General features: G+C 49.4%; 2 protein-coding genes and 2 long non-coding RNA genes across 12 annotated transcripts in view; 3 read left to right on the top strand and 1 right to left on the bottom strand.

The window, feature by feature from the left end:
- Window positions 1-9,841, top strand: part of PRSS42P (serine protease 42) — a 33,121-nt gene extending 23,280 nt beyond the window's left edge. For all 7 annotated transcript variants that reach the window (XM_045049317.1, XM_045049328.1, XM_045049323.1 and 4 more), the window contains exons 5-9: window positions 5,768-5,852; window positions 6,176-6,332; window positions 7,003-7,268; window positions 8,265-8,428; window positions 8,978-9,841. In XM_045049317.1, the coding sequence (XP_044905252.1) occupies window positions 5,768-5,852; window positions 6,176-6,332; window positions 7,003-7,268; window positions 8,265-8,428; window positions 8,978-9,211 (906 nt within the window). In that variant the 3' untranslated portion in view covers window positions 9,212-9,841. The remainder of the gene's footprint in view (window positions 1-5,767; window positions 5,853-6,175; window positions 6,333-7,002; window positions 7,269-8,264; window positions 8,429-8,977) is intronic.
- On the top strand, window positions 2,738-4,600 carry LOC111558502. The gene is made up of 2 exons (XR_002739401.2): window positions 2,738-3,543; window positions 4,378-4,600. It is a non-coding gene; the product is annotated as an uncharacterized LOC111558502 (long non-coding RNA).
- Window positions 9,842-9,984: 143 nt separating the features above from the next.
- LOC101094990 (putative serine protease 45) lies at window positions 9,985-19,476 on the top strand. 3 transcript variants are annotated; one of them, XM_045049333.1, is made up of 6 exons: window positions 11,631-11,799; window positions 13,602-13,676; window positions 16,667-16,814; window positions 17,370-17,644; window positions 18,483-18,646; window positions 18,983-19,476. In XM_045049333.1, the coding sequence occupies exons 1-6, from the start codon at window positions 11,697-11,699 to the stop codon at window positions 19,196-19,198; spliced, it is 981 nt and encodes a 326-aa protein (XP_044905268.1). In that variant the 5' UTR covers window positions 11,631-11,696; the 3' UTR covers window positions 19,199-19,476. The 3 variants fall into 3 exon arrangements, with proteins under 3 accessions (XP_044905269.1, XP_044905277.1, XP_044905268.1); XM_045049334.1 differs by lacking the exon at window positions 18,983-19,476 and having other exon boundaries at window positions 9,985-11,799; window positions 17,370-17,625; window positions 18,483-18,639; XM_045049342.1 differs by lacking the exons at window positions 18,483-18,646; window positions 18,983-19,476 and having other exon boundaries at window positions 9,985-11,799; window positions 17,190-17,456.
- Window positions 19,477-26,921: 7,445 nt separating this feature from the next.
- On the bottom strand, window positions 26,922-27,766 carry LOC109495203. Its single transcript, XR_002150484.3, has 3 exons — window positions 27,624-27,766; window positions 27,449-27,537; window positions 26,922-27,149 (listed from the first exon to the last, which is right to left on the bottom strand). It is a non-coding gene; the product is annotated as an uncharacterized LOC109495203 (long non-coding RNA).
- Between the last annotated feature and the right edge of the window lie 85 nt (window positions 27,767-27,851).

Raw genomic sequence — 27,851 nt, 5'->3', positions numbered from 1 at the left:
CAGGAAGAGCCATAAACTGATGGTAGGAGTGTCATTTGGTGAAATGAGTTTGAGAACTCGCATTTTGAACCAAGAAATAAAAATGAATACATTTCCACATGAATCATTGACATCCAAGGTCATTACTCATTCTGGTGACACAGCTCATTCAAAAGACACACAATGAAGCAGAGTTACTCGTCATCAAGAGTGAAAATATGCCAATACTATGCATGGAAAACCGGTGGTTCCGCTTTTTTGGAAAAGTAGAGTTGTTAAGAGTTAGCACTGTAGGACAGTGTAGGACTACGACCCCAGAGAGAAGGGGAACGAGGGTCCTGGCTTCCTAAGCACAGGCAGTTTTCAAATTTTTTTTTTTTCTCAATGTTTTTATTTATTTTTGGGACAGAGAGAGACAGAGCATGAACGGGGGAGGGGCAGAGAGAGAGGGAGACACAGAATCAGAAACAGGCTCCAGGCTCCGAGCCATCAGCCCAGAGCCCGACGCGGGGCTCGAACTCCCGGACCGCGAGATCGTGACCTGGCTGAAGTCGGACACTTAACCGACTGCGCCACCCAGGCGCCCCTGCACAGGCAGTTTTCAGAAGGCATGGGGAAGGGAACCCAAACAGAACGCGATGGCACCACTAAGTTAAGAGGACAGATTGGAACTCAGGAAGGCGAGGCATCTGGAGTTTGCAGGTCACAATACCGTAGAGCAGATGTTATCATACTACGCTTCGTGGGCCAATTCCACAATAGCCAGTTTTTGTACAGGGCTAAGAATGATGTACACATTTTTAAAGAGTTGCTTTAAAAAAAAAGAACCGCTCTGTCGGTTAAGCGTTTGACTCTTGATTTCGGCTCAGGTCATGATCTCACGATGGTGAGATCAAGCCCTGCGTTCGGCTCTGCCCTGGGGGTGGAGCCTGCTTGGGATTCTCTTTCTCCCTCTGCCCCTCCCCCCCATCTCAAGGGGAAAAAAAACATGTGGCAGAGTCCACATGTGGCCTGCAAGGCCTCAAATATTTACTGTCTTTTACAGAGAAAGGTTGCTGATCCCTGCTGTATAGGATGGAGATATGCCAAGAAACAACTTCCAGAAATCTGCAGAACAATCCCTTTCAGTCTTTGGCTGAATACTAATCTACACATACACAGGTTAAATTTCCAGAAGGCTGGGCAAAGAACAACTGCCAGGGAGCTAGAAGAGGACCAACTCACAGAGTTCACACGGTGCTGGGAGGGTCAAGCTTCATCCACCCGGAGAAAGGACCTCGCTGAATACTCAGGCAATCAGGAGGTACCCCACAAGGCTCACACCTTAGTATTAAGGCTAAGGTAATCCTAGGATAAAGGCTACTCTAGACTCATCCTACAAAGTTTAAAAACCGGCTTCAAACGGACCAAGGTGGGCTGAAAGTAATTTAGCTGCCTGCCAAATTTCAACATTCCTTAAAGAAGGAAAATACAATTCAAATAGTCAGCAACATAACATTAATAGCCTTCAGTGTTCATTAAAAATTACTAGACCCATGCCTGGGAGGCAGAAGGAAATATTAGTGAAATCAAAGGCACAACAGTATAAACTATTCATACTGAAGCACAGATAAAAAAAAGATTGAAACCAGTTATCAGACCATGATGAGTGGACCTTTGGGATATCAAATGGTCTTATGTGAGGAAATTGGAGTACAGAAGGTGGAGGAAAACTGGGAGCAGAAATACCTGAAGAAATGCTATTCTTCAAGAAAATTTGAAAAAAATAGCTGCCGAAAAATTTTCCAAATTGATTAAAAACTAGAAGTCACAGATTCAGGAAGCACAGAGGACCCCAAGCCAACGCAAAGAAGACCACACTGCCAAGCATAATAATTGAATTGCTATTCAAAACCTAGGGATAGAGTTTAAAAGCAGGAGGGAAAAGACGTATTACTTACAGAGGAACAGAGATAAGAATGATTGGGGCACGTGGCTGGCCGAGTCAGTGGAGCATGTGACTGTTGATCTCAGGGTTGGGGGTTTGAGCCCCACACTGGGCGTAGAGATTACTTAAAAATAAAGTAAGAATGATTGCAGACTACACTTCAGAAACAATGAGAGTCAGAAGATAGTAGAGAGAGGATCATCTTCAAATTTGAAAGTCAGTCAGTCCGTGTAGAATTCTACATCAAGTGAAAATACCTTTCAAAAATAAAATTGCAGTAAAGACTTCTAAAAACCAAAGCTGAGAGAATTCCTTCCTGGACTTCAAGAAATTTTAAGTTCTTTCAGGTTGAAGGAAAATGATATCAGATGGAAACTGGTCTGTGCAAAGAAATGAGGTGGGCCCGAAAAAGCTTTATTAGGGAGCATTAAAGACTCCTTCCCATTTTTAAATTTATGGCAGCGTAGAACATGCAACTTTTTGAACTTTTTGTACTCATTACGTTAAAATCAACTAGTCTTGTGGAGCCTGGGTGGCTGAGTCGGTTGAGCGACTGACTTTGGCTCAGGTCGTGATCTCACGGTTAGTTCAAGGCCCGCGTCGGGCTCTGCACTGGCATTGCAGAGCCTGCTTGTAACTCTCTCTCCTTCTCTCTCTGCCCCTCCCCCACCTGTGCTTTTCTCTCTCTCTCTCTCTCTCAAAATAAATAAACGTAAAAAAACATAAAATTGGGGCATATGGGTGGCTAAGTCGGTTAAGTGTCCAACTTCGGCTCAGGTCATGATCTCGCAGTTTATGAGTTCGAGCCCCATGCCGGGCTCTGTGCTGACAGCTCAGAGCCTGGAGCCTGCTTCAGATTCTGTGTCTCTGCCTCTCTCTGCCCCTCTCCCTCTCGCGCTCTGTCTCCCTCTCTCTCTCGAAAAATAAACGTGAAAAAAAATTTAAGAAAAGATCAAATGGTCTTTCACTTCGAATGGATCTTTCAACCATAATTTTGTAGAATCGTCGGAAAATATTGGCTCGCTGTTGACACATTTCACGACACAACATCAAAAATCACAATTACTTATATTACCACTACTGTTGTCAGAAAAGTATTTAAGTATCGGAAAGCTGGAAAGCGTCGTCTGCCTAGAGTGCCTGTTCAGCACACTGTCAGTGACTCATGGAGCGTCTGAGTTATCATCGTGGGATCCCCCCTCACATACTGCGCCACAGAGTCTTGAAAGGGCGAACCGCTAGCCCCCCAGGGTGCAAATACATGGATATAATAATCGTGCTACCGAATAGCTGCTTGGTCTCCTTTAGGGATGTAGCAAATCTCAAGGCTGAAATTGAATTTCAAGGGTTGGCATTGACCTTTGATGCTGACAGGTTGGACATCCAGCAGCAGTAGGAGCTACATCGGCTTTGGTAAGAGGAACCCCATGTTGTTTTATTGGGTGGACGAATATCCTCCAATCTTGCCAACACAAATACTCTGTTATTGGACACTGCAAGCATGGAGGTTGACAAGGGCACGTGTTAGCCGATCTCCAGCGGAGGCGTCATCTTATCCACTTGGCCGTTGAGTGGCTCCTTGGCAGTGGATACTCACTGGTGGGCTCAGTGGTTTCCACTGCCACAGGTGCATCCAGGTACGTCTTTCCCAAATTGTGGAGTTTTGGCCTCTCTAAGCCCCTGACCAACCAGACAAGCCATTCATCGTTGTTCAGGGGCCCATTTATATTCTTCTTCGGGCCACTTCTCCTTTTGCAGCAAGCTGATGACCAAGTGCACTATTTGAAGCCCTATGCACAGGATTTCTCCTCATCACTGCCATTCAGGGCCACTCCTGAATGAGGTTCTGGTGCAACAGCGGTCTGTTTTCAGCTGGCACCAAGATTTTGAGCCCATCTGTGAACGAGGCCCAGGTTTTTACTCTTTCATCAGCTGGTGATAGGACACCCCTTATAAAGCTATGGGTATGAACTGAGAGAGAAGCTTTAATTCAATACAAGTAGGTGATATGAAGGTCTAGGCCATTGCTTTTGTGCAATTTACTTGTTGTCTTCAAGACCTATCATGACCCAACTCCACATATATCATGTCCATTGAATGATGAATTGCTTTGTCTGGCTGAGTTTATGACTTGGTGAGTCTGGCTAAATAGCTACATTATGAGAGGAGGCATGGGACTCTCAGTCACTTCATGTCCCATGGTCTGGCCGTTAGTTTCTTTCTAGGGTGCGGTGGCGTGCCGGGAGTTGTTTTTCAAAGAATGTACAATTTCACAACTTCTTTGCTGCAGACAGTATCGTCTCGTTCCAGTACTGTGAGAGTCTATACTGTCTCTCTGTACTTAGGACAGAGCAGAGACTCCTTACCTCCTTACCGCATTTTAATCTTACCAGCAAACTAGCTCGATGGGGCTTGCTGGGTCACACAGCCCAAGTGATAGGCTACTACAGCCTGACTTCGTTTCTTCATAGGAGGAACTACAGAGCATTGCGGCCGCTCTTATGTGTGCACTCTGGGATGATCTCCCCGCTCAAGAGTTTTCATTTAATCACCGTCCTTTTGCCACGTAAGGTAACGTATTCACAGGTTCCGGGGATTAGAACCCCGACATCTTTGGGTTGCCCGTATTCTGTCTATTACAGGGTTGTTTCCAGATGTTGGCTATTAAAAATAAAGCTACTAAAAACATTCCTATAGGTGTGTGTGTGTAATACGGCTTCATTTCTCTGGGGTAAGTGCCCAGGAATGCAATTACTGGGTCGTATGGTAATTGCACATTTTGTTTTATAAGAAACTGCCAGTGTCTGTTTTCCAGAGTGGCTGTAATATTTTTACATTCTTACCACAATGTCTGAGTGTACCTCTGCACCCGTGTCAAGATTTGTTGACAAATCGGGGTTGTCAAGGTCTGTTATTTTAGCCAGTCTGCTGGTGTGGTGTGTTGTGATATCTCATCGTGGTTTGCATTTGCCCTGCGCTAACGGCTCCGTTCAGGTGGAGGTTGATTTTTAAATTTTTGTTTTAACGTTTATTTTTTATTGAGAGACAGAGCGAGACAGAGCATGAGCATGGGAGGGGCAGAGAGAGGAGGAGACACAGAATCTGAAGCAGGCTCCAGGCCCTGAGCTGTCAGCACAGAGCCCGACGGGCGGGGGCTCGAACCCACCAACTGTGAGATCATGACCTGAGCCGGAGTCGGACGCCCAGCCGACCGAGCCACCCAGGCGCCCCTAGGTGGAGGTTGATTTTTAAAAGGTGGCACTGCCATCTCTAAGGCGGTGGTGGGTGCCGTTGAGGGCAGCGTGTCCGTGTCCGCGGAGCAGTCCTGATCTTGACCGTGAACCGGCGGGGGAGGAGGAGCGGCGAGGCGCGCTGCACGCCGGGCGCGGGGCTGCGGGTGCGTGGCTGCGGGGTCAGCGGTGGCACCCTGTGCCGGGTCCAAGGCCCGGGCACCAAGTGCCCGGGAGGCTCGCAAAGTCGGGACGAAAAGCGTCCCCGAGTCACGACTCCGCGGCCTGCGCCACCCGTCAGGGCATCCAGCGGGCGCGGCGGGACCTTGATCTCCGCGGAACGCAGTTTCCCGCCAACGCGAGGGCAGGGCCGCCAGCCGCCGCGAGGGGGCGCTGCGAGAGGCGCGGCGCCGGCGGGCCCATGGCGTCCTCGGGTGGTGGCTCCCTCGGCCTCTTGCTCTGGCTCCTGCTCTTCCAGCCGTGGCTCGGTGGGGCGCAGGGCGGGTCGGCGCCGTCACCACCCTCCCCGTCCCCCTCGGGGGGCGGCCGCGAGGACCGCCGCGAGAGCGTGTCGAGGGTTGCGGGATCTTCTGCGACCCCCGTGCCCCAAGAGGCTGCCGCTTCCCCACAGGCGGCGGCGGTCACCCCCGTTGACCCTGGTTCCTACAGGGCTGCGGCCATTCCTCAGCCAGCAGCAAAGTCGCCGTTTCCTGCAGGTGATGTTTCGGGCCAGGCCCTGTCGCGGAGAACTGGCCTGGGCCCAGGGGGATGGGACTCTGCTCTAGGGGAGGGTCTCACGGGAAGATGGTTTTTCCCAGGGGAGGAGAGGCTCTGAGTGGTCCCAACCCTGCCCTTGAGCTCGGAGGGGACATGGCCATTGTCTTGGGGGGATACAGAGCTGCTGGGGGGGGGGTTGGGGGGTTCTGAGGGGACATGACCTTGCTTTGAGGGTTCTGAGACTTCTGAGGATTATCCGGCTCTGCTGGTGGGGCTGTCATGGCTTTACTTTCAGTCCCCTCCCTTCCTTGACCTGCTCCAGGATGTGGCCACAGGTCTATGAGGATAGTTGGTGGAATACCCGCCCCAGAGAGGAAGTGGCCGTGGCAGGTGAGCCTGCAGATCAAGGATAAACACACGTGCGGAGGCTCCCTCATTGCCAGCCGGTGGGTGCTGACCGCTGCCCACTGCATACTTGGGTGAGTGTCTGGGGTTCTGGGCTTAGGCTCCTGTTCAGCAGGCCCTGTGACCTGGAGCCCGTCTTGTCCCCCTCCCTGAGCTTCCTCTTCCTCATCTGAAGAAGGGGGTCATAGTCCCTGCTCTTCAGACGGCAGGCAGAGGTAAGTGATGGCAGGGCCCTTGGTAGCCTGAAAAGGCAAGACCCCAAATCAGGTTCAAAGCTTGTGCCGATTAGTCTTCAAGCCAAGTGGCACAAAAGGGGCAAGATGCCAGCTGAGAGGCAGTGTCTGGGCAAAGACCGGCAAGGGGGAATACTTAAGAAGAGTGGAGGGTAGGAAACCAATTTGGCCAGATTAGTGGTCTCACGCTTTAATGAGCATGGGAACACCTGCAGAGCTTGTTAAAACACAGATAGCCTGTCCCCACTCCCTCTACCCCCGCCCCCCCAGTGTCTCTGATGCAGTAGATCAGAAATGCGATCTGAGAATCCGCATCTCTAACAAGTTCCCAGGTGATGCTGATGCATCACCAGCGAACCTGCCTTGGAGCACCACTGGATGGATTGGCCACGGGTCCGGGGATGGGACCCGGTTTGGAGGGAGGGAAGTGGTTTGATGGAGATAGGGCCAGGCTGGGAAGGCCCAGAAGATGCGGAAGGGGGGGTGTCGACCCTCCGGGATCTCTCTGCAGCCACGTGGAGTACACCGTGAAGATGGGAGACGTCCACGTGAACCATACCTCCAGGATGGCCATCCAGGTGCCGGTCCGGGACATCGTTATTCACAAATATTACAATCCTGTTGGAAGCATTGAGAATGACATTGCCCTCATCCTGCTGGAGTTCCCTGTGAATTTTTCCTCGCACATCCAGCCCGTGTGCCTCCCTGAAAAGATGTTCATGGTGGAAGCTGGTATGGAGTGCTGGGTGACTGGATGGGGAAAACGAAAAGAAACAGGTGAGACTGGAGCAAGACTCTAAGCTCAGGCCAGGCAAGAGGCTGCCTGGTGCCCCGTGGTTGGCCTACGAGCTAAAGGGGGAGGCGGGGAGGCCATTTTCTAGCAAGAGGGTAAGGGAGGAGGCCGCAGAATGCTGGTAGGGAGCGATTGATGGTGTTACAGATTTCGATTAGAATCTCAGGACCTGGGGTCTTGGGTGACAAGCAAGGTGGATTCTCTCTGGGGTGGACTTTAGCCCAGGGGGTGTTGCTCTGTCTGCTAATGGGAGCTGTCCCAAGCCAGCTTGGGTGATGGTGGATGGGGGGCTTCCTGTGAGTGAAAAGAGACGTGAGAACTAACTCCTGGTGAGGCTGGTAGGGCCTCCTGTCCCTGGGGAGAGTTTGGATTCAGTACCTTTGGGGCACTACCTGTCCAAGAGTTTATGGTCCTGCTCCAAAGGAAAGTCACTTTGCTGATGCACGGGACAACTGCCACTCTTACTAAGCATCCTGAGTGACAGACATTTGGTTTTGATTTCTCATGGCTGGTAAGGCCTCTTTCTCTCCTGATCTGTTCTTCCTCCTCCTATCTCCATTAGAAAAAAAAAAATTGTTTTTAACGTTTATTTTTGAGAGAGAGACAGAGTGTGAGCAGGGGAGAGGCAGAGAGAGAAGGAGACACAGACTCTGAAGCAGGCTCCAGGCTCTGAGCTGTCAGTATAGGGCCCAGCGCGGGGCTCGAACTCACGGACCGTGAGATCATGACCTGAGCCGAAGTCGGCCGCTCAACCGACTGAGCCACCCAGGCGCCCCTCCTGTCTTCGTTTTGATTCTCACCTCCTCCCCTCCCCATGTCCACTTTGGGCCTCCTTTCCTCCAGTGTCAAATGGGGACAGTATTCACTGCTGCGGGGGGTGTCTGTATGTGAACATACCGTATGGAGACCAAGAATGGACACCCGAGGCTCTGGTTTTGGTCTGCTAGGCAGATCCACCAACTCCTAAATCTTCTCTATAGATAAACCCGAAGATGCTCCGGAACAACTTCAGGAGGCCAAGCTAAACGTTGTACGTTACGAGGAGTGCAATAGGGCACTCAAGGAACAGATGGAAAGTGGTAGTGACCTAGTGAAAAAAGGGGCTGTCTGTGGTTACAGTTCCCGAGGAAAGGACACCTGCCAGGTCAGTTCACGGGCCCTCGCTATCTTAGCATCTTGTTCCACCACAGTTTCCTCTTTCACGGGCAGTGGGGCCCGTGTTATCCACCAGCACCTCCGGTCACCCTTCAGTCAAGTCAAGGGGGTTCCAGGGGACACACTGCCAAGGCCAGGCTGGCCCGACTGGATCCTTCAGTAGGACCTGCGCTGCCTGCAGGGAGCTGGGAGAGGACGGGCGATTCAGGCAGAAAATACCAGTAATGCCAGTCACGTGTTTTGAACCCCTTCTAATGTGACAGGCCATACTTGGGTGAAGACTTCACTCATTATGATTACCTCAGAGTGTGTCCATTTCCTTGGCTTATATTTTGTACACGATTTTTTGAGTGTGTATACGCATTTTGTTTGCTCACGTTTTCAACTCTCGGATCTGATATCCCCAGAAACCTAGGGCTGGTGGAAGCCCAGGGAAACCCCATGCGTGCCCGTCTCCCCAGGCCCTGCAGTGTAATCAGTCAGTTCTGATACTGATTTGTTTCATCCCTGTGTTTTTTTTTTTCTCCTCTTTCTCCAGGGAGATTCTGGGGGCCCCATGGCCTGTGAATTTAATGAAACATGGGTCCAGGTGGGGATTGTGAGCTGGGGCTTTGGCTGTGGTCGCAGAAATTTTCCCGGAGTTTATACAGAAGTTAGTTTCTACAAGGACTGGGTCATTGATCACTTGAGTCAGGCTTGCTGTTGGGACTCAGCAGACTTCTTCATACTTCTGTGCGTGGTGCTGCCCCTGGGCATCCTGGTGGCCCCGTGATCACCCCCGCCCACTCCCCTCCTGTTTCTGACTCTCACACGAGGCCCCTCCTCCTCATTGCCCTTTCCTCCAATGCTGGTTGGGATCCACTGACCCTGTAGGGAGCTACCCAGTAGAGAGGGGCAGTAAGCCCGGAGCCCTGAAAGTGTCCCAGCCTGATGCCCCAGTCACCTGCCTCGGCCACACCCACACCTTGGCTGTGCTCTGCCTGCCGGGAAGGAGGCAGCCGATCTGCCAGCTGGAGCCCTGTGCTTCCCTGATGCCTTGGAGAGCCTCTACCAAAGAAGAGACCTCACGAGCAGTGAGACAGCATTCCACCTGGCTGTGGTCTCAGGCTTTCACCTGAGAGTGAGCTTGGTGATTGTGCAGAGAGAGCCAGGCGGTGTCACCACGGCCCTGGTGAGGTCTGAGGCCCGGGGGTTCCACATCCGACCCAGGTGTCTGGGACTGGGCGAAGTTCCCCCCTACCCAGTGCGGATCCACCTGGATCCTGCTGGGGCAGCCCCGCGATGGGGCCCCCTTTCTTGAGTACCCAGTGGCCACGTCCAGGCTCACCCCAAGTCGTGTGGAGACATTAAGGAGTGTGGAGATGTTAGATGCCAATGAATAAACATTTGCGGTGCATTCTTATTTGTTCTGAAGTTCCGGTCTCCTGAATGTTGTGGGGTTGCCTATGACATACTCTGTAGAGAAACTAGTTTCCCATGTGGCAAAGAAACTATTCGTGGTTTTCACGGAGCCCTTGAGGGAGCCGTTAAGTCCCCACCTGCTCGGGTGGGAGTCCTCTGCATGGTTTTAGCTCGCTGGGTCCTGCTCCCCGGACTCAGTATGTTTGCCCGGAGCTTTGTAGCTTAATTACCAGCCCCTGGAGCTCAGAAGAGAGGATCACAAGAGACCAAAACTGGAAGCAGGAAGGAAGTTAGAGCATGAGAAATATTCCTTCTCTTCTGCTTCTTCCACTTGCTGCTATCGCTGCCCATTTTATTAACAAGCATTTGTACTCTCAGAGGGAGGAAGGCAAGGGAGATTCGGTGTCAGAGGCACTGGTTCATTACCCTTATTCTCTGGTCCAGTGTCCCAGCATCTCTCTGTCTGTGTCTGGCTTCTGATCAACTCCTCCCAGTCTCCTGTCCCCTGTCCTTCCAGGGGTCAATGTTTTAGATCCCATATATCCGTGGGCTCAGAGGGCAGTCCGTGTCAATCCTATATGTTGTGGGAGGAAGGTTGGGGTTGGGACCGAGCTTATTAATAAGTATTGAACCATCGGCTTTAAGAAGCCACTGAATATAAATGGGTTAACCCAATAAATTTAACTTCTTCTTCCTAAAACATCTTAATCAAGTGTTCTTGGTCGGCAGGTATCTTTTCCCCCATCTTAAGGCTCCACTCAGCCCTGTGGTTCATGTTTTAACTGCATCAGATTTCCCCGGAGAGCTTGTTAAAATGCAGATCGCTGGTTCCACTCCTAGAGTTTGTAGTCCTGTAGGTGTGGGGTGGGGCCTGAGAACCACATCTCTAACAAGTTCCAGGCACTGCCTCTGCTGCTCTGGAGAACGCTGCTGTCATTAACAGGAGGAGAGAAGGCAGCCTCCTCTTGACTGCCTTGACATGTAAGTGACACACATCACTTCTACTCACCTGCTAGTCATGGGAACTCATTATGTGGACCCCCTTAGATACCAGGCAGGGGAATGTGGTCCCTGGAGCTGGACCCCTCCCCTCATCCCCCAACTAGACAAGAGAAGGTGGAATCTTAGTGGTCAGGTCCCAATCTCTGTCACACCCAGCGGATGCAGAGACCATATCCTTCTGGGAAAATGCTCTGTGAAGGCCCAAGGCCCGGTATACGCCATCATCTCTTTCAAGACCATTCCCTTGATGGTCTGTGGAAGAGGAGGCATGTATTTCCTTCTCACGACTTCCCCAAGAGTCCTTGTTCCAGTCATAGGTCCAGCTCAAATGCCACTTCCCTAAAGATGCCTTCCCGGGTTGCCTAGCCTTAATGTTCCTTTCTTGTGCTTTCTGTATCTTTTCAGACTCTCAAATCAATATAAATTGTCAGCCTTTCGAATGCGCCGAGCCCGGGGAGGGGACCAAGGGTGCGGTCAGAGGCTGGGCGACCAGGTGGCCTCACAGGTCCTGGCAATTCGGGCGGGCCTTCACTACCCAGACTGGGGGGGACGCTGTCACCAGCTTAAAGCAATTGGGAATGTTTTCATGGGCTTGGCCACCCGGGGGGCAATCACAGATCAGGGGCTCCGAGGTCATTTTCGAGGAAGAGGCACGAGGTGTGCCAGCGCAGATGCCGGAAACGCGCCCGCGGGCGTCGGGGAAGGCTTGGCGCGTTGTCACGTGCTGGGGGCCCCATCACGTGACCGGACCCCCGTCACGTGCTGGGGGCGCCCTCGTGCGTCAGGGGCGCCCTCACGTGTCGGGACTCGCGGCGCCGCGTGCCTGGGCCTGCAGGTGGCACCTCCCGGGCCTCATGGCCGCCTCGCCGCCGCTCAGCTGCGCTGGAGCCTCGGGGCCCTGGGGCCTGAGCCGCCGCCTCCTCCTGCTGCTGCTGCTGCCGCCGCTGCTGAACTCGGGTGAGGCTGCGCCTCCTCCGCGGCCGTGCGTTCCGTGTGTCCGCGTGTCCTCTGCCACCTCCCCCTCCCCAGTCCCCGCTCTGCCCCTCCCAGCACCCCCCCCCTTGAGGGCGGCCCCTCGGCCTGGCCCCCTCTTTGGCTACCTGGGACTCTGAGGACCCCGCCTCCCCACCGTCACCCGCCCTCCACCGCCACCCCTCAGGATGGCGCCAGCCTCCTGCCGCCCTGGCCTCCCTCAGGTGCCACCCGCCCTGCCGCCTCCTGGGGACCTGCAGGGCGGAGAACCCCCTGCATTTCCTCTCTCTCGATGCGCAGCCACTTCCTCCTCAGTCCACGCGGGCCTGGTGGCCGAGACCGAGCCGCCCTCCCAGGCGCGGTCTGGCCTCCCAGACCCCAGGCCGCTGCGCAGGACCTGCAGGCCAGAGGCGCGTGGTCTCCGTGCGCTGAAACCGGGATGCCACGTCCCCCTCTTCTGCCCCCGGCCCACTCCTCCCGTTGGCGCCCCTCTTGTCCTCCGAAGACGCAGGCCCCCAGGTGCTGTTCTCCTTGAGTGCCTCCAGCCCCCAGGGGCCCCTCCGAACCCCACTATTCAGCCCCCCCACCCTTTCTTTATCAATCAGAGATACACCTCCTGTTCAAGGTCAGGATGCTGACCCTGCTCTGGACCCGCGCCGCGCTGCTCGGTCATTTTCTTGGAGGTCTCCAACCTCTCCCTCCCTGTCTGCTGAGCTGCCTCTCCCCGCGCCTTCCCCTCACTGCCAGGTTTCTCCAAGTAACAGTTTCCACTTGGTGCTGCCTTCACTGCTTCCTCCCTTCTCCCGTAATCCGTAGCCTTTCCGGCCATGCCTCTGTCCTTGTCCCTGACTTTTCTACCACTTCCTCCGTTTTCACCTTTTCCAGTCCCTTGGTTTCTCCAGCCATGACTCCTGATTCTTCTCTGCCTCAGGGTAACTCCCTTGCTCCCAACTCCTTGGGGTCCAAAGCTGAGGCTCTCATCTGACCACAGACTGGGTTCTCTTATTCTGTTCTCCTCAACTCGGTGGATAGGAGGCGTTGTTCCCTAAAATCCGAAAGTGGGGGTTACCCAAGACCTAGCCATCTGCCCGCACCCCACATCCAGCTCTCCATGCGTGTTCTCACTGCCACTTCCTCATTTAGACCGCCTCTTTTCTTGCCTGTGTCCTGCGGAGCCTCTGGTGGGATCTCACCGCCTGGTCGGTCATCTTCCTACTTCCTCTTCACAACAGAAGCCTGACCATGTCACCCTTCCTCCGGCCTCCCTCCTCCCAGAGGGTCTCTTGGCTTCTCGGCCTGGCTTCTGAGCCTCCCCCCCTCCGTGACTGACCCCGACTTTCCTCCATGGCATCATTTCTTGTCATCATAGAGCCTTGTCCTTTATCCTCTGGAGGCTCTGGCACACACCGTGGTGTTTCTTTCGCACGGAATGTCATTGTCACTTTTCTGTTTTACCTTCTTTTCATCTTTAAGACCTGGCACAATCACCCTTCTTCTCAGAAGCGTCCTTGTCCACCGCTTCTTCTGGGCTCCCCTGACACGTGTGACCTGGTCCCTGCACTGATCGCACACAGGCGACTGTGTGTGTTTACTCCTGTCTCCCCTGCTGGACAGGGTGTTCCTAGAGGGCACATACAGCCGGTATCTGTTGGATACGCTCTGTCCCCTCCCTGGCCTCGGGCTCCAGGCTGGGAATGGAATGAGAGGGGAGGGAATATTTGGCGAATGAACAAATTAACCGATTCATGACCTCTTCCTTCGTTTCTGTTCCCCCTTTTCTCCTCCAGGTTATAAAGAAAACAATTCCATACCAGGTGGGGAGGGTGAGCCCCTGCGCCAGGAAAACCTCAGCTCCTGGGAGGGTGTGTTCTGAAGAGGGTCACACAGATGGTGTTTCTGGGTGTGTGGGAAGCTGGAATTTAGTCTGACCTGTCTGCTTTCCGAGGGCGTTTTTCCTTAGATGGCAGGGATGGCGGGGATGGTGGGTTGCTCCTGCTGTTCAAGGCCTTCTGTGGTCACAGGTCCTCCCTGATTTGTTACGAATTGTTCAGTTAAGTTACCTCTTCCTGCTTCTGTCCATGCCCCACTGCCATCCTCCCCTCCCCGTCCTTCCAGCCTTTCCTGTATGTCCAGTGCGTATCTCTGCTTGTGCGTAGTCTCGTCAAAATACACGTTGTGGTTTTGTGTGCATGTACATTTAACTTACGTTCAATGGCGTTTCTCTAGATCCCTTTCTGTTTCCCCCAACTTATGGAACACTGTGCGAATACAAATAGGTCAAGGAACACACGCATCATTTTTTCAGAATCAGTTGAGGGTAACATACACCGTGACTCCTTGTCTCTAAGTATGTAGGTGTGTATTTTCTAAGAATATTCCTTTACGTAGCCGTAGTATCAACTTATCAACTTATTACTTATCAACCACTTATCAACTTCACACATTTACATGGATACCATACTTTTATCTCATTTGGTCAGCCCTCTGCATTCCTATCAGCCATTTGTGAACAGACCTACTAGATGCAGCTTTTATCTGTTTTCGCCCATCTAACAGATGAAAAATGGCTTCTTGATTTAATTGACGTTTTTCTCAGTATTAAGGAGTTTCAGCACGCCTCAATGTGCTTTTGGCCTCTCGAGTTTCTTCTTCTAATAAATTGCCCTTATCCTTGGCCTGTTGTCTGTTGTTCTTTTTTTCTCGTTGATTTCCTAGAGTTCCCTGTATGTTCCTAATGAAAGTCTTGTGCTGATTTTAGATAATTGCAAATATTGCCTCCCAGTCTGTCATTAACTTGATTAATCAAAGTAATCAGTTTGATGCTTTATGGATTTTTTAAAAGTGTTGATTTATTTTTGAGAGAGAGAGAGAGTGCGAGCCAGGGAGAGGCAGAGAGAGAAGGGAGACAGAGAATCTTAAGTGGGCTCGGCACTGACAGCAGAGAGCCCGACGTGGGGCTCAAACCTGTGAACCGTGAGATCGCGACCTGAGCCAAAGTCGGATGCTTAACCGACTGAGCCACCCAGGCGCCCCTGTGGACTGTGTTTTGAAGTTTTGTTTAAGGAGCCCTTTCCCGCCCCATGTCACACAGTTCATCATTAACTTTACATTTTCACTTTTTAGGTCTTCGAGTGCTGGTAGGAAAGAATCCAGTTTTGTTTTTCTTATTTTCTTTATAGTGAGTCAGTTTTCCCAGCGCCGTCTACTCAACATGCATCTTCCACCCACCGATGGTGGTGGCTCCTTTATTTACATTAAATTCCTATGTTCCCAGAACAACCTCAGGCTCTCTGTTCTTTTCCATTGCTTCCATCTGTCAGTCCTTGTCAATACCACACTGTTTTTGTTATTATGGTTTTGGTGTGTGTCTAGATATCTGCTAGGACAAGTGTCCCTTTATGTTCCACTCTCTCAGAGACTGAGCTATTCATGGACCTTTGTTTTTCTATGTCAGTTGTAGAGTGTAAAGTTTCCTAAAATTCTAACTTGGAAAATGACTTTATAGATTAACTTTGGGAAGAAAGACATCTGAAATGTCTAGTTGTTTATGTAAAAACAAGGGCTGGCTCCCTGTTTATGCTGATCATTTTCAGTGTCCTTTATTAGAGTCTAAAGTGTATCACCACAGAAATCTTACGTAGTGTTGGATAGGTTAATTCCTCAGTGCCTGTGATTTTTTTGTTATTGAGAATGTATCTTGTTTCGAATATAATTTCTAGTGGATTGTGCTGGAGTAGAGAAGTGTCGTTGATTTCGAAAGTCAGTTGTTGGAGTATTACCTGCATACACACAAATACATAAATTATAAGTGTCCAGCATAAGAAATTATCCCGTAGAGAATACATCTGTGTAATCACTGCCTTAGTCAGAAAGTAGAACGATGCCAGGAGCCAAAAGCTCCCTTCTACTCTCTCGGTGATTCTCCTGCCCTCTGCCCACAAAGTACCATCATTCCTGGCTTCTGACAGTATAGTGTCATTTTGTGTGTTCCTTAATGTTGTATGGTGTTTGCTATAGGTTTGTGGCATCTAACTTTTGTTAAGGATTTCCTTTCCGTTCCTACTTTGCTAAGTAACAGGTGGTTTTGGGGTTTTTTTTTAGTCATTAGTATGTGTTGAGTTTTTCTTTTTAAAAAAAATTTTTTTTTCAACGTTTTTTATTTATTTTTGGGACAGAGAGAGAGACAGAGCATGAACGGGGGCGGGGCAGAGAGAGAGGGAGACACAGAATCGGAAACAGGCTCCAGGCTCTGAGCCATCGGCCCAGAACCCGACGCGGGGCTCGAACTCACGGACCACGAGATCGTGACTTGGCTGAAGTCGGACGCTTAACTGACTGCGCCACCCAGGTGCCCCTGGAGGCTCTTTCTTGAACGGCCTGTGTACAGATTTCTGGCACAGAAGTCAGGAGCTTTTCTTAGCTCTGAGTAGTGTGGGGGCAGAGGCCTTTTGCATCTGAGAGATACAGCAAGCTTATGGCCTTTTGGGAACAGGGCCTCAGGACTTCTCCCAGATCCAAGAGAATGTATTTCTTGTCCTGGGGCATTTTCTATGCTTCTCTCTTGTTTTGAGGTTCCCAGCTAATCTCTCCCTGTTGTCTCAGTATCTCTCTCTCTCCTGTGATGTCTTTATGTCTCTGGCTTGAAGCCTTTTATCTCTGTCATTGTCATTTTTTTGTCTAGCACAGTGCCTTTCTCTCACCCTGTCTCCCCATCTTTGAAATGAGAACAAGACCCTGAATTCACAGCTTTGTGCAAATTGTCCCGGGGTGTGGGGGGGGGCATCTCGGTCTCAGGTATCCTCATTCTCCAATATGTGGTCACCGTGTCTCCCCGGCACACTTGTTCCTGAAGTTTGTGGCAGACCCTGGTGGTCGGAAGATTTGGACATGACCCGACATTGGCCCTGGGAGGTGAGCCTCCGGCTGGAAAATGAACACATATGTGGAGGGGCCCTCATTGATCTCAGCTGGGTGGTGACTGCTGCCCACTGCATCCAAGGGTGAGTGTGGCCCCTGTGTCCACGGCCTGGAGACCCAGGGCTGCCATGGGCCCAGCCCATCCTCCTCATTTCCTCTGTGAAACAATGTGGGAGTTGGGAGGTGAAGGGGGAGTAGGAAGGGATATCCGGAATGGGGAAGAGCCCTGCTCAAAGTCTCACAGGGCGCCAGGGGCTGAGTTGAGGCAGGAGCCCAAAGCAGCCATGACTGCCTCCTGAGCAAGGTGACAGGAAAACCCAGCCTACACTCCCCTGCCCACCCCCCAGTCCTCAGACACCTGCCCCCCGCCATGCACACAAGAACATACACGTATAGCAACACTTGCACGCTTGCATACACCATACATAGATGAGGCCAGCTTGAATCAACTTGAACAGGGAATGAGGAGGCGGCAGCATCCCTGGCCCTGACGGCCTCCAGGCTGGATTAGCAAAACGGAAAGAGCAGAGCACATCGGGCAGGGCTTCCGCTGAGGGAGAGGGTCTTCGGCGGAGGTAGGAGCCCTGCGTTGTTTGGAAACCTGACGTCGACTGGCCGAGGCCGTGTGTCTCCCGTAGCACCAAAGAGTACTCCGTGATTCTCGGCACCCCCAAGCTGAAGCCCGTGGACTTCCCGAAGGGCGTCTCGATCCCCGTGAAGGACATCATCATGCACCCCAAGTACTGGGGCCGGACCTTCATCACGGGTGACATTGCCCTTCTCCAGCTCCAGACTCCGGCCATCTTCGGCGAGTACGTGCAGCCCATCTGCCTCCCAGAGGCCAGCTACAACCTGAAGGTTGGGACGCAGTGCTGGGTGACTGGCTGGGGCCAGGTGAGACAGCGCTTCTCAGGTGAGCACGCTGGGCTGAGGGTGGGGTGTGGAACCACAGAGGGCGTGCTGCCTTCCTTCTGGGGCCTCGGCTGCTAGACCCTTTCACGGTGCCTCTCAGGAAGTTTGTGGCTGCCACCTCTGGGCAGTTGTTTGGATGTGTTAGGACGGTCCTCACGGTTTACACCACTGGGCTTGCTGTGGGCACTAACGCAGGTCTAGCGACGCCTGCGCTGGGCACGATCTTTTGTGTCTTACAGAAGCTCAGAGTCAGGGAATCATAAATGTACTCACTCACTCACTCATTCACCTGACGAGCCTCGAGCGTCTGGCGCACCCCAGCCCCCTTGCGTTGGGAACACGAGCCCTACCTGCGGGGCGTCATAACTGAGGGTGGGGGGGGGGGGCGCAGGCTGGCAAGGAAGGAGGCCAAGACTTGGTCGGGTGATCTCGAGATCCAGCCGGGAGGGATCCGGGAGGAGCATCTGAGAAGCCTGAAGGAGGAGCGACTGTTAATCAGGTGACAGAGGGCACAGCCGGTGCCAAGCCCAGAGGCTGGAGAGAAGCAGTATGGGGCTGGGGTCTCCAGCTGCGAGTGGTTGCATTGAAACTTGGATTGTGGCCTGCTCGGTTCAGAAGCAGCTGCTGCCCAGAGAGAGGGATCCTGAAAGCCTCAGAGGGCGAGGGGCTTGCCGGACATGGTCCGCGCTGGAGGGAGACAGACAGGTGAGGGCGGGCACGGGGGTGTGAAGGGATGTGGCTTGGCCGAGTGTCAGAAGTGGAGGTGATAGGACACTGGGGAGAGGCCAGGGCTGAGCGGAGTGAGAAGTTCTTTCTCACCCCACTGGGCTCCTCCACAGCCAACTCCACGCTGACCCCAGAGCTGCGGGAAGCTGAGGTGTTTATCATGGACAACAAGAGGTGCAACCGGATTTACCGCAAGAAGTCCCTCATCCCCCCCCTTGTCCCCCTTGTCCTGGGGAACATGATCTGTGCCACCAATTATGGAGAAAACTTGTGCTCTGTGAGTTTCTGGGCGGTTCTGGCAGCTCTTCTCTTGGCAGTGACTCCCAGGGTGGGGGCAGGGGAAGTTCCTGGGGAGGGGTTTGCTGGGCTTTCCCCTCTCTGTCAGCATCACCGGGCAATGCTCTGCTCCCATCCCCTGTGACTTTGACTTTGCCTGATAACCCTGGGACCGGTCCACAACTGAGGAGCTGAAGGAGGAGGGCCCCATGTAGTGAGGACCTCAAGGAGCGAAAGAATCTTCCAGACAGAACTCAGGGTGGGCATTCTGGGCCCTCTGGGGTCCTGGGTCCCCACGGGGCCCAGGGCTTCCATTGTTCCTCTCTCTTTGCCTTAGGGGGATTCTGGGGGTCCGTTGGCTTGTGAAGTCGAGGGCAAATGGATTCTGGCCGGGGTGTTGTCCTGGGAGAAGGCTTGTGCCAAAGCGCAGAATCCTGGCGTGTACACCCGTGTCACCAAATACAGCAAATGGATCAAGCAGCAAATAAGTAATGGGGCTCTCTCAGGCCCCCAGACCTCTGCCTGGCTTCTACTCCTGTTCTGGCTGCTGTAGCCCCAGATGGGCCCCTGATCTCTCTTCTCTCTTCTCCCTGCTTTGCCTGTGCTTTATGGGTCCAGGTCAAGGTTAGACCCAGTTCCTGTGTCGGTATTCAACAAGAGTCAAGGTGGGGAGAGTGGCCCCCGGGAGGATGGGGCCCTGCTTTGGCCTCCCCATGGGGAGGGATGCGGTGGATGACTAGGCCTTGGGTGACCAGGAAAAGGGACGTGTGGCCTAGAAGAGCTCTGGAATTGGGGACCAGGATAGCTGGGATTAAATTTGTGCAAATGTGAGCTGGCTCTGTTCTTTTTTTCTGGGCGACCCTGGGAGGTTAGGGTGGGTGGGAGGGCAGGGCCTCTTAGAATTCATTCTGTCAGCAGACTCCCCAGAGTGGAGGCTGATGGTTTTTGCTATATCACTAGTCCAGGGCCATAGGGAAAGGGCCTGGGCCTCAGGCCTCAGTTTCCTCATCTGTAAAGTGGGCCGGCTGGAAGGGGCAGCCGAAGCATGCCCTGTAGGCTGACAGTAGGAAGGACCCACATAAAGTGCTCCAAATATAGCTTGCTTTCTTTTTTTAAAAATGGCACTAAAAACTGATTATAAAAATTTAGGATTAAGGTTAGGGTTAGGGTTACATGTTTTTTTTGCTTTTAAAAATTTCTTTAAAGATTGTTTACAAGTAATATCTGAATACATTCTTATTGTGATTTACTGAAAGTGTTCAGAAATACATATAAAGAATCCCCTCTCTCAGCCACCCATGCCGCTGCCTTTCCCAGGAGTAATTTCTGCTGGCATCCTTCAATAAAATGTCTTTATGATTTTTAAAAAATAAATGAGATCTTATATATGTATTATTAATAGCCTACACTAAAAAATTACACACCTTAAAACACTTTCTATGTCAATACCTAGGGCTATTCATAATGTTACCTTCCTGCCTGGGTTCTGCGCGGGTATGACATACGTTATTTAACCAGCACCAAATTTTAGGCTGTCCTGACTTGTCAGCATGATGGTGGTGCTGCCATTAACATCCTCCTGCGTGTGTGTGTGCGTGTGCGTGGTGGGGGTGGGGGATGGCACGCTCTGAAACATTTCTGCAGCTGTCTTCCCGAGGGGCTGAGGGGAGGATGGTCATCAAAGGAAACACAAATTTAATAATTTTGGATGAGTACTACCAGATCTATTCCTCCCCCAAAGCTGAGCCTGTTTACATTCATACCTACAGTACAGGAGGGTAAATATTTCCCCTCTTGCCAAAAATGGATATTATTAACCTTCTAAAAATGTGCCCATCCAATGATACAAAGTTGTATCATTGCTGCCTTTTTTATTTGAAAAAATTTTTAAAAAGTTTATTTACTTTTGAGTGACAGAGAGAGACATGGCATGAGTGGGGGAAGGGTAGAGAGAGAGAGAGGGAGACACAGAATCCGAAGCAGGCTCCAGGCTCTGAGCTGTCAGCACAGAGCCCAACGTGGGGCTTGAACTCACGAGCTGTGAGATCATGAGCCGAAGTCGGACGCTCAGCCAACTGAGTCACCCAGGCGCCTGTATCATTGCTGTTTTAATTTGGATTTTCTTGATTGGAAAAATATCTTTTCATGTGTTTGCTCATAAAAAGATATACTTTTTCTCTAGTAAATCCTCTACTCATATACTTGGCCTATTCTTAAGATTGGGTTGCTTTTCTTTTTCTTACGAAAGGGTTTGTCTTTTCTGAATACTGAGCCCTGCTCAGTTATTTTACAAATATTGTCTTGTCTTCTGGAAACATGTGGAGTAGATGGAATTATGGAATTTTTCCATAAAGACCTTTAAAATTATTATGGAGTCAAATCTGTCAGTCTTTACTTCTTTATGGATTTTGCACCTAGCTGAAGGTGGCCTTCTCCATCTCTAGATTATAAGAGCTGTCTTCCCATATTTCTCCTATTATTTTGATAAATTTATTTTTTTGTGCGTATAACTCTGTAATCCGTTTGAAATTTCTGTTTATGTGTGGTGTGAGGTGGGGATCTGACTCTGTTTCCAACTGGCGAGCCAGTTCCATTGATACTATTTCTTGTAGAGTCTGTCTTTTCCCTGCTGATTTGAAAATCTGCATTCACAATAAGGAAGTCTTAATCTATTCATGGTATGTTTTTGAAACCTCTGTTATTTTCCCAGTGATCTGTTTGTCCCTAGGGTAGTGCTGTACTGTTTCAAATAGCTTTATGTTATGTTTTGTGAAATGGTAGCAAAAGCTCCCCCTTTTTTAAAAAAAATACTGCCTAATCTACAGTTTATCTTCCATGTGAACTTTACAATCAGTTTGTCAATTTCCATTAGAGGTGCTGTTGGTATTTGAATCGAAATTAAACACACAGGCTAATACTGGGAGAACTATCATTTTCACAATGTTGAGTTCCTAACCAGGGATGTGGTATATGTCTCCATTCATTCAGCTCTTCTGCTCCAGGATGTCTGGAAACATACTGAGTTTGGTTTTTACAAATTTTGGTTATGTTTACTGTGGGTGATATCTTTTCCCATTATATATTTTAAAAAAATATTTGAGAGAGAGAGAGAGAGTGAGCACGTGCATGAGCAGGGGAGGGACAGAGAGAAGAAGAGAGAGACTCCCAAGCAGGCTTCTCACTGTCAGTGCAGAGCCTGATGCAAGGCTTGAACTCATGGACTGTGAAATTGTGACCTGAGCCAAAATCAAGAGTTGGAGGCTTAACTGACTGAGCCACCCAGGGGCCCTTATTTTTTTCTAACTTTATATGTTAGGTATTTTATTTTATTTTATTTTATTTTATTTTATTTTTTTCAACGTTTTTTATTTATTTTTGGGACAGAGAGAGACAGAGCATGAACGGGGGAGGGGCAGAGAGAGAGGGAGACACAGAATCGGAAACAGGCTCCAGGCTCCGAGCCATCAGCCCAGAGCCTGACGCGGGGTTCAAACTCACGGACCGAGAGATCGTGACCTGGCTGAAGTCGGACGCTTAACCGACTGCGCCACCCAGGCGCCCCTATGTTAGGTATTTTAAAGCCATTTATTTATTTATTTACTTATTTAAAGTTTGTTTTTTTTTTTTTTTTTAGAGAGAGAGAGAGAGAGAGAGAGAGAGAAAGTGGGGGAGGGGCAGAGAGAGAGGGAGATAGAATTCCAAGCAGGTTCTGCACTGTCAGCGCAGAGCCTGATGTGGGGCTCAAACTTGTGAACTGCAAAATCATGGCCTGAGCTGAAATCAAGAGTCAGACACTTAATGGACTGAACCACCCAGGTGCCCCTAAAGCTGTTGATTTAAAAAAAAAAAAAATAGTGATCTTGATTCCTGGTCATCTTGCCAAACTGACTTACTTTAATTCAACAGTTTCTCAGTTGATTTCTTTTGCCTTATTTTTGGCTAATCAAATTACCTAAAATGGTGACAGCTACGTCTTGTCCTTTTTGAAAATTGCACCATTTATTTCATCATCTCTGCCTGTGACCCTCAACACAGTGTGAAATAGCCGCGATGTGGGGGGTGCGGGATATGTGTGTATCTCAGTCTTGGTCTGTTTCACAGATAGTTACTAGTCTGTTTCACAGAGACTTCTCTGTGTCCAGCACTGTTTGGGGCCCTGCGGATGCAGTAATGAACTATTAAGATGATTATATGGTTTCTCTTATTTAATTTGTTCTCATAATGAAATTCATTACCAGATCTTAGTAGATTTCTTAGGTAAATTCCATAACACATTGTGAATTCAATTTGCTGGAATCTTGTTTAGAAGTTCTTCCCCAATGTTGGATTGGTCTACACCTTTCCTTTCTGTTGTACTGTTTCTTCAAGTTTGGTGTCATTGCTGTGCTAGCCTCTTAAAACATGTTGAGAAGCTTTCTGGTATTTTCCTATGTCCCAGAGAAGTGTCTGTAACAGCAGCATTATCTATTCCTTAGGTCTGATAAATTGTGCACATAAAACTCACTGGGCCTAATAGCTTTTTAAAGGACAAACGAATCTTTGACTCTTTAAAAACTATCTTGTATAGTTATTGGCTGAGTTGGGTTTCTCATTTTCTTTTGCATAAATTTTAGTATAATCACTTACTTTAGCTTAGATTCTTTTTTTTTTTTTAACTTAGATTCTTACATTTCAAACTGATGTATAAAATTTGAACCTATGGCTTCTTTCCCATTTCTAACATTTGTATATGTACTCTTGACCTTTTCTCAATACTTAAAGATTACAATTGCCAGCTTATTGTGTTTCGTAGGTGTTTTTAGAAATCCATCTGGCATACCTTATTACTTAGCTTCATGGTATCCATCCGACCCTCATATTACCCCACGTCCTGGTCAGCGGCCCACCCCCTCTGCTGTGCTGCTCATGTTCTTTAGGGGAAAGCTATCACACTCCCAGCTCCCAGAAGGAGTGGCTCACTGGTCTGATCGAGTTAGCATAGTGCAGTGCCCCCGCCACCTGACCCCAGTTGGGTCACCCAGCCAGCGTAAGGCGTGGTTAGAAGAGGGGCATGCACGCTCTTTCTGTGAATGTGGATGAGGAAGCAGAAGGATGTGGGCTGTTGACAACCATTTTTTTTTTTAAAGTTTTAATTTAAACTGCAGTGAGGTAGCATACAGTGTAATATGAGTTTTAGGAGTTATAGTGATTCGGCACTTCGGTACATCACCTGGCAAACTGTTTTTCAACAAAGGAACCAACTCAGGATGAAGCCACCACCAATGAGGAGAGGAGACAAATTTGAAGCCTCTTATTTGGGGACTCCTGAATGGTACACACTAACTTTGGGTTTTAGTGCTCAAATCTGCTGCCGCTTTTTATTTAATTAAAGCTCTTTTAGCTTTAGTAATTCTGTCTACTCTTGGGGGACTTATTTTACTGTCCTTTTTCTAACTTCTTGAGTAGTGTGCTTAGTCAGTTATTACAGACTTCTTTGATTTCTGATATTTTCACTTATCTGTGTGAAATCTCCTCTGACTCTCACTTTGACCATGTTTCACAGGATTTGGTAGGTACTGACCTCATTGATTCATTTCTATATTGTTTCTAATTTCACGCGACATACATTTTTAAGGAAGATTTTATCCAAACTTTATGATGTAATGTTTGTTTCGTGCAGTTGTAGTCATATTTCTTCTTTTATGTGGAAGTAATTCTTGGGGCGCCTGGGGGGCTCATTCGGTTGAGCATCCGACTCTTGGTTTTGGCTCAGGTCATGGTCTTACAGTTTGTGAGATCGAGCTCCATGGCAGGCTCCGTGCTGAGCGTGGAACCCGCTTGGGAAACTCGCTCTCCCTCTCTCTCTGCACCTCCCTGCTCAAAATAAATAGATAAATAAACTTTAAAAAGAATGATTATGTTTTGTATAGAATTTATTTCAAAATATTTTGCAGCCCAGACTTTCCACCATATCCTATTAATCTGAAAAAGTGATGGTTTGTTATAACTGGGGATTACACAGGGAACAATTAGGCAAAACTTATCAGTAAATATCATTGCTAAACCTCATGCTATACTTCTTATTTAATGCAAGGTGTACATAGAAGGGTGCTCTTTAATTTCCTGATGGATTGTTTGGGGGAGGATGGGGACTTCCTTTCTTCTCCGCTATTAAAACTTATATCACAATGTGGATTTAATTACTGTTGTGTTTTGGAATTTATTGGGGTTTTATTTGTGCCTAGTATTTGGTCAGTTTTTAGTGAGTGTTTCATGTGTGTTTGAAATGAAAGCATTGTGTCTTTTGAAACAAAGTTCTAGCCATAACTGCTTGAATCAGGTTTGTTGATCGTATTATTCAGGTCCTCTCGACACTTCAGATATCTTATGTCTATATAATCAGTTGATTTCTGAGAGGTTTACCACAAGAGTTAAGATTTCTTTAGGGGCGCCTGGGTGGCTCAGTTGGTTGAGCCGCCGACTTTGGCTCAGGTCATGATCTCGCGGTCTGTGAGCTCGAGCCCCGCATCGGGCTCTGTGCTGACAGCTCAGAGCCTGGAGCCTGCTTCAGATTCTGTGTCTCTCTCTCTCTCTGCCCCTCCCCCGCTCATGCTCTGTCTCTCTCTCTGTCAAAAATAAATAAACATTAAAAAAAAAAGACTTCTTTTTCAGTTCTAGCAATTCTTGCTTTCTCTTTCAAAGCTATGTTGCTAAGAGAGCAAAGTACATGTTCACTGTGCCATTGTGGTGGCTTATACCCTATCCATATAAAATTTGCCTTTGATGGTATTTGCTTTTTCAAAGATCTGGATCATAGAATCCATTCCTAACTCTGCTGTTCTAACTGATGAGGGGATATATAATTTTATGTTTTGTATATGTTTCCTAAAGGTTTTCCTTAGATTTATTTTAGACCTTTTGTAGTTTCTTGGTTTGAGCATTTAACTCACTTTCATTCTTTGTTATTCAATAATAAATACCTTTAAGATTGTGGATTTGCCTTGAACACATCTAGTAAGTTTTTAACGCATTGCTCTAATTACTAACATTTTTCTAAAGAGTTTATAGAATGTTATTTCTTCAAAATAAGTTAACGAAGTTTATTTTTAAAAACTTCAGATAAGTTGCTCACTCTTGTTATTAAATCTTTGTTTCATTGATTGCATCATGGTATAAAAGTGTGGCCCAAACTGTTCAGCTTTTAGGGAAGTTATTGTGATGTTCTCAGTAGTCTAGTGTGCGGTTGATTTTTATAGAAATTCCATCCCCCAAAGACGGAACTGGAGAAGACTGTCCCCTACAGGTGAGGTTTTTCAGTTTGTCACATATCGCTGATTGACTTTGCTTTCTAGGTTTGATGCAATGTGATAAGTGGACAGAACTCTATGGTGTTATGTAGTCATTGGCATTTTCATCTTTTCCCAACACAAAGTAACTTTCTTTTTCTGTTTGAAGCTTTTGACCTGAATCACATTTGTTTGTTTCTTTCTTTCCTTCTTTCCTTCCTCCTGCCTTTCCTTCTTTCTTAGCTTCACGCCCAGTGTGGAGCCCAACGTGGGGCTTGAACTCACAACCTTGAGATCAAGACCTGAGCTGAGATCGAGAGTCAGACGCTTAACTGACTGAGCCACCCAGGCACCCCGAATCACATTTCTAGAGATAAACATTGCCATTTCTATTTTCACTTGTATATACTCACTATATTTTGCCTGTCTTTTTGCTTTCAGCTGCTTCGGGTCAGTATGTTTTAGGTGGGTCCCTGATAAGTAGCACATGAGTAGACTTTTTTCCTACCCATTTTAAGAATCTTTTACTTTTAAAAGTAGAGGGTTGTATTCACATTGGTAATGATGATAGATATGATGGTCTTCATTGAACTGTCTTATTTTGTTTCATTGATTGATCCCCCTAGAGTATTATTTTCCACAAAGGCAGAAGAGTAGATAGGGTTTTTCTTCTCTGGATTTTCTTTTCTTTCTTTCTTCTTCCCCCCCCCCCCCTCCTACTCCCTGTTTCCCCCGAGGGTAAATCTGATTGTAGGGATAATCATTTCCTTGATTTTCTGCCATGTGTCTCTGTTTTTGGTTTCATACAGTATGTACCTTTTTGTGTCCGGCTTCTTTCCCTCAGCAGTACGTTGATGGGATTGGCCGTGTTGCTGCGTGTGGTGGTCCGCTTTCGTTTGGGTGAGTAATTGTGAGCCTCCATCCCGCCTTTTTTTTTTTTTTATTAAAAAAATTGTTTTTGACGTTTATTTATTTTTGAGAGAGCATGAGCAAGCAGGGAGGGGCAGAGAGAGAGGGAGACACAGAATGGGAAGCAGGCTCCAGGCTCTGAGCTGTCAGCACATGGGACCTGACATGGGGCTCGAACCCACGAACTGTCAGGTGCTTAACCGACTGAGCCACCCAGGCGCCCCTTCCATCCCACCTTTGATGGCTGTCGGGTAGCTTCCGGTTGGGGCTCTATCCAGCAGCACTGCCGTGAGCCGTCTCTTGGATCTTTCCTGCTGTATCTGTGCATGTCTGTTTGGAGGGCACACAAGCAGAAGGGGACATGCAGGTTGTGGGGCACATACTTTGCTTTACTAAATGATCCCAGAGTGAGGACAGCAGTGGCCTGGACCATCCCCCTCCCCCAGCAGTGTTGGGAGCAGCTTCGTTACCCTGAGTCCTCGGCAGCAGTGGTGATGGGGTGCGGCAGAAGGGAGTGGTCCTAAAGGACAGTGTGAGGAGCGTGGGAGCCCTGGGGAGGGACCTCAGTGGGGTGGTGGGAAGGGGACCCAAGTCATTTATTCTGATGACTCATGAAGACCCAGGCTTACAAGCTGCTTCCTCTTAGAAAGCCACGTTCCACGGCCCCAAACACTGGGCCTCCCTCTACCCAGGAGCTGTTTTCTTGAAAATGCAGAACCTGGGGGAAAAAGGAAAACTCCAGTTCTATTCAGTCACCCACAGCAGGAACTAGCCATCTCCTTCTCAGTGCCTCAGTTTCCACACCTCCCGGGTGCCCTGAAGAGGGTTTCATGAAGGAGATTGGACTGGGCACTGGGGTCCACAGGTGCTGTCATGGGCTCAGGATTGGGCATAGAGGAGCAGCATCAAGACCAAGGCTGAGCCCGGGGGGTACTGTTGTGGGCCAGATGGCAGGTGCTGTCATGGGCTCAGGGTACCAGAGGCATCATTCCAGGGAGGTGCCTAGCAGCAGCCTCTATTGTGGCCCCAGCG

The sequence above is a fragment of the Felis catus genome, chromosome A2 (assembly GCF_018350175.1).
Source record: "Felis catus isolate Fca126 chromosome A2, F.catus_Fca126_mat1.0, whole genome shotgun sequence".
NCBI lineage: Eukaryota > Metazoa > Chordata > Mammalia > Carnivora > Felidae > Felis > Felis catus.
The sequence above is the reverse complement of the archived record's forward strand: the minus strand, read 5'-3'. Positions and strand labels throughout refer to the sequence as shown.

Excerpts from the sequence above, each read along its gene's own strand:
- LOC101094990 (XM_045049334.1), top strand. The coding sequence starts at position 11,214 with ATGTTCCTTTCTTGTGCTTTCTGTATCTTTTCAGACTCTCAAATCAAT. Across the intron at positions 11,800-13,601 it reads GCCGCCGCTGCTGAACTCGG|GTTATAAAGAAAACAATTCC; the intron begins GTGAGGCTGCGC and ends TTTCTCCTCCAG. Across the intron at positions 13,677-16,666 it reads AAACCTCAGCTCCTGGGAGG|TTTGTGGCAGACCCTGGTGG; the intron begins GTGTGTTCTGAA and ends TTGTTCCTGAAG.